Source organism: Halyomorpha halys, unplaced genomic scaffold, assembly GCF_000696795.3.
Source record: "Halyomorpha halys isolate HHAL.00 unplaced genomic scaffold, Hhal_1.1 Scaffold752.1, whole genome shotgun sequence".
NCBI classification, from domain to species: Eukaryota; Metazoa; Arthropoda; class Insecta; order Hemiptera; family Pentatomidae; genus Halyomorpha; species Halyomorpha halys.
Genome location: NW_027108250.1, coordinates 641,282 through 646,958, shown reverse-complemented (window position 1 = coordinate 646,958; position 5,677 = coordinate 641,282). Strand labels below are relative to the sequence as shown.

General features: G+C 34.0%; 1 protein-coding gene across 4 annotated transcripts in view; it reads right to left on the bottom strand.

Annotated features, from left to right (window-relative positions):
- LOC106685895 (cytoplasmic dynein 2 intermediate chain 1) overlaps positions 1–5,677 on the bottom strand; it is a 33,654-nt gene that overhangs the window by 10,924 nt on the left and 17,053 nt on the right. For all 4 annotated transcript variants that reach the window (XM_014428879.2, XM_014428880.3, XM_014428878.3 and 1 more), the window contains exons 12-13: positions 4,397–4,503; positions 103–281 (exon numbers count right to left, since the gene is read on the bottom strand). In XM_014428879.2, coding sequence (XP_014284365.1) covers positions 103–281; positions 4,397–4,503 — 286 coding nt within the window. The remainder of the gene's footprint in view (positions 1–102; positions 282–4,396; positions 4,504–5,677) is intronic.

The following is a 5,677-nucleotide window of genomic DNA, read 5'->3' as shown; positions in this document are numbered from 1 at the left end:
TATATCTCAAGATTGATTTTCTACTTCATATACCAATATATATAAATAGTTAAAAGTTACTTATAATTAGTTTTTTATTTTTAATCTAATTAAAATTCTTACTCTGACTCTGGCAAAAATCTCCCTGGGTTTAATGTTTTAGCCATCACAAGCCTAAACTTTCCCCAAGGAGACATTCCATCGTTGATCTTATCACAACTATGATCAGCTCTCTCAAAAGTAGACGTAACACGGGTAACAATCCACAATACTACTTTGCCATTGATATCCAAAGTAATAATCTAAAACAAGTTCAAAATTAATACCAAAATTTATTCTTATAGAGGTTTCTAGCTACTAGTTAAATATTTAAAACTTGATATTTTATTTGATAAAAAAAAAAAAAATAGTAGATGATTAAAATGTTAAATTACACAAAGTTTTCACCTTATATCATAAAAAATGGAAATAAATATATACCACACTAAGTCCAAAAAAAAAAAAACTTTACTCAAAAAATTGACACAATAAATTTAGAGAAACAAGAAAATAAGCTGCTATTAATCAACATATATATTTTTAAGACATTCATTGTATGAAATTTAAATGTAACTTAACAATAAACAATTTTTGTAAATTTGACATTTGTATTTTACTAATTTCAAATTTATAAATTTTAAAAAGATTTCAATTTTGCATTTTTTAGCTAGGTAATTACATATAGCTATCATTTTGGATGTTCAAAGTTATTAACACTTTTATGTCCAATGAAACAGAAGAAAAACATGAATAGATCCTGGTTGATAAATGATGATATGATGATAATGAGTGTTGTTTATTCAATCATTTTAAACCCTGCAACACTTGTCCCACTGACATTTCATTAAATCTTTAGCACGTTAATGACTCCAACATGTTCTAATCTAGGATCCCAACTACAATGTATTTTTGTAGTACATTGTACTTTTTTTTTAACATGCCGTATTTCACAAGTAGGGATTATCATGAAAGATAACATCTTCCCTAAGGTTGAAGAATGGAACCTGGTATCTTCTAGGATTATAACTATACATACCGAAATATCATGAAAACATTTAGTTTTTATTCAGATATAGGCACATACAGAGGATGTAGACATTCTCGATAAAGAACAATTTTATGCTGAATTAGAAAGAGAAGTTGTTAAGGCACAAAATAAGAATAGAGATAATTATTATGGGTGATTTTAATGCAAGGAAAGAAAATAATTTCCACCGATCTCATGGAGTGATGGGGAAACATGGAGGCGAAGAAATCAGAAATACCAATAGTTAGAGGTTGATAGATTTTTGTGTTGACTTTGAACTATTGAATTTATATCCTATAAGAGGAAGAGCTGGGAACAATTTGGAAGAAGCCTACAAACCGACTATAATGAAAACATCAAAATCTTCTGGAAAAAGATAAAAACCCTGAAAGACAAGACGTGCAAACCAATAAGGAATGTGAAAAATATTGTAGGAATAGTTCTGACTAGGGAAAACGATATACTGGACAGATGGAGAGAACATTACACATAGATGTTCGAAGATCCTCAAGATCAACAAAATAAGAGGATAGAAAGCAGAGCAGAACAGACAGAAACACGGAATATGACGGCACCATATGGGAAGAAGTGATGCAGGCTATAGAGACTCAAAACAGGAAGATCAGCCAGAGGAGATGGTGTTTTCCTGGAGCTTATCAAATATGGAGGCAATGGAATAATTAAAGTTCTACAGGGTCTATTTCAGAAAATATATGATGAGAAAAGCATCCCCAAAGACTGGGAATACAATGTCATTATCCCAATACTTATGTATTGGAAAGGAATTCAAAGCGATTGTAACAACTATAGACCAATATGCTTGTACCAAGTTGTCCATAAGTTATATACATCAAACCTCGAGAAGAGACTCAGAGATGCAGTAGAAAAGGACCTTGAAGTAGACCAAGCTGCAACCAAACATATTGATCATTGAAAAGGCTTGGGATAGGGATAAAAATGTATATTTAGATTTTTTAGACCTGCAAGCCACTTTTGATTCAGTCTCAAGAGTCGAAATATGGAATGCACTGAAGACAAAAAACGTCCCTTTAGAACTTACAGAAGCCATAAAATCTTCATATGAGGGCTCAAAGGGTAAAGTCAGGATAAAGGGAAAGGAGCTTTGATATGAAGAGAGGTGTCAAACAGGGAGATAGTCTAAGCCCTCTTCTCTTTATTGTTCTGATGGACGAGGTATTGAAAATATACAAAAGAAGCACGACATGAACAGTAGCAGGGAGATGGAATTTGAGAACAGTTCTTGCACAGACACTTCTCTATGTCGATGATATTGTACTCATAGCGGACTCTGTCCAGAATCTTCATGATGATAAATACAAGGCAATAAAATGAAGGCATGATGATAAATACAAGTAGAAGTAGTCAGGCAATGGACAAGAACCGGGAGATTTGCAGATTACTTGCAGAGGACAATTCATAGAGGCAGCAGAAAATATCTAATAGAATTCAAAAAGCAAATATCATTTATTACCAGATCTGCAATAAAGCTGTTGGGAAGTGTGAAGTTGAGGGAAAAGTAAAACTTCACATTTTTAATGCAATTTACCTTCCCACCCTACTATACAGAAGTGAGAGCTGGGTCCTTCTTGACAGATTGAAGAATAGAATCACTGCCTCAGAAATGAAATATCTCAGAAAATTAGTCAGCCGAACACGAACAAAACACTTCAGAAATACCAGAATAAGAGAGGAGCTAGGGGTGAAACCACTAACTGAAATTCTAGAGAAGAGGCCGTTGAAGTGGTGTGGACATATATGCCGAATGGATGAAGATCGTGGACCGTACAAATTCATCGAAGCTAAACCAACTGGAAAAAGACCAAGAGGAAGGCCAAGGATGTCGTGGTAGAAAAATGTGGCTAGACTGGGATAGAAGAGAGGAAAGATGTTGGATTCCATGAGGGCATTGGCAAGGGACCGGTAGAGATGGAAAGCTTGGATTGAGGCACCTTCATGCTGAGAGGCACTGAGGAAGAAGAAAAAGAAAAAGAAGAAGAAGCCATAATATATATGGCTTTCATTGCAGCTACACTAATACGGTAAGTAAAAATAATTTGTACTAAGAGTTCTAATCCTGGACAATGGCACTCCATCAAGAAAGGGTGTTGAAAACGTGAAAATGAAAAACTCTTTGACAAATCTATGGCCTAAATAAAGTAAGGAATCTTTGACTGATCCAAGACTAATGAAGAGCTAAGGAACTGGTATGAAGTATCAGATATTAGATTCACCATAGAGAGAGGCAGGATATGATGGGTGGAACATGTCCAAAATTGTTGGTAGGCTCAATAAAATAATGATAGCAGAAACCTGAGAGGAAGAAGGAGAGGTAGACCTAGACTTTGCTACAGGATGTGAAGGACAATCTTCAGATGCTGGATGCTAGAAGATGGAGAACAGGTCTGAGTGGAGAAGAACAAGGCCCTCCAAGGACCACAGCGCCATCAGACGATGATGATGATGTCCTAGATAAGAATGCAAACTACAAGTTATCTCGTAGTTGGCAGTCAACATCTTAAGTCCTACATAATAAATAAAATAATGCAAGATAACACCTAATTTTAGTATTTAAAATTTTTTTTTCGGTTGGCTCTACAGACCTTGTCGATCTCTGGCCACCCGAACCAGCCTTTTTCACATCTGCTTCCCCCCCCCCTTCCTGGCATTTTTATCATATGGGGTTTGGCAGCAGCGGGGCAGTGCACAAGGGTTACATATGCAACTGCTGCCAAAATCTTCAATTTTTTCATTTAACTTTGTGACCATTTTTTAGATGGGGCTGCACTCCATCCAACTACATCCGTCCAGTAGGTCCCGGCCCTCCTAGTCTGCACCCGTGCGAGTGCCTCCTCCAGCACGCAGCCTGGTACATCCCTGCGGGTCTGCATGTTTCTTTGGATTTATCTTCTTCTATTGGTGGTTTGCCAATCCTGGGCAGTGAAGCTCTTCCCAATGTGGATGAGTGGATGGTTTTTTATCCAAGTGGTTTTTGGCCTCCCATGCTGTCTCTTACCAACATACTGGTATTTAATTGACATTACAAAAGATAGTTTGTTTGTAAGCTTGAAATCTAACTGGGTGCAATACGTTGTTAAGTAATCAACAATGAAGGAATAAAATTCTTATTACAGTAAAAAGAAAAGAGACGTGCATTAAAAGTTATGAAATGAATTCATTTAGACCACAACAGAAATCAATTTATAATAAACAGGATAAGCTTTTATCTTAATTATTCATCGAATTTTCATAAAAATTATCAGAAAAACAAAATATCCATTTTAATGTAATTTAGGAATTATTCAGAAATATATAAGCAGAAGTAATTCATACCTGAGTGGGATTAAATTTGTATGATGATAAGTTTTCATCAGTTTCATAACCAATCGATTTTATGGAAACTATATCATCAAGATGGTAGTCGTTTGCAGCTAGATAGGCTTCAATAAAAACAAAAAATTAGTAAATTTAACATTACAAACAAAATAAAATGTAAATATTTCAGTAAAAAAACCATCCACAAGTCCTTTAAACTAATTAAAAGGCATATTTTTACAAGTGCTCCACAGGGGGGAATTAGTGGTAAATGTTTATACAACAAATTGTATATTTGTAACTTCTTGGGTCATGTTCTTGTTGGTATCAAAGAGTATACATTATTTTTATTGTCATTTAATTTGTTTATATTTTATCTGAACATATCGCTGCTACAGAAAAATAAGGACACAACATTAAAATTTTGTGAAACTGACTTTATTGTATTGGTGGGCTCAAAAATGTATTTACTAGATGTTTGTGAATCAACATACCTGTAATTACAAAATTCCTCTCTTAGTAAATTTTTAAGTAAAATTATGTTAACATAAAATTTTTGAGTCCACCAGCACAATAAAGTTAATTTTACAAAGTTTACATTTGGGTCATTAACCTTCTGGACCAACGATAAGATGTTCTGATTCTATGTAAAACATGTTCCTTTCTAATTATAAAAAGGAAAAACCACCAATTATTACAATATTTTTTATGTACAGTCACGCCATTTTCTAATTTTAGGTGAATTTTAAATATTGCTTGATTTAAATATCCTAAGTCTCCTCTTCCAGCTGTATGCAGATATTTCAGAAGTGGTATAGGACCACCCCTAAAAGGGGGTTTTAGTGAGACAGGTTTGCCAGGAAGATTGCGTTTCAGTATTTTTTTGTGCAATAATCTCCTCTTTTCACATTGTGACATGTCGTACATCGACCAATATACTTGCTATAAGTGTCTGTTTCAAACTCAAGATCAGTAAGGCTACCACAGAGGGTGGGAGAGTAAGTTTTACACCATTTTCTAATTTTATGCTCTTTATAATTGGAAATACAAAAATATTTATCTGTCTTAATATACCTGAATGTTTCATTTGTAAACAGTAAACTCCTTGACCTTGTTTAAGTTCTCTTAACAGGATAATTACAAGATTAGCAACTATAATACATAAGAATAACTCTTATGAAAGACCAATAGAGTTGTTTTTATATATGTTTTCATATATATATATATATATATATAAGTTAAGTATCGGCGAAAGTCAAATGTCAAAAAAAGAGAAGAAGGAATAAGATGTAACACGTG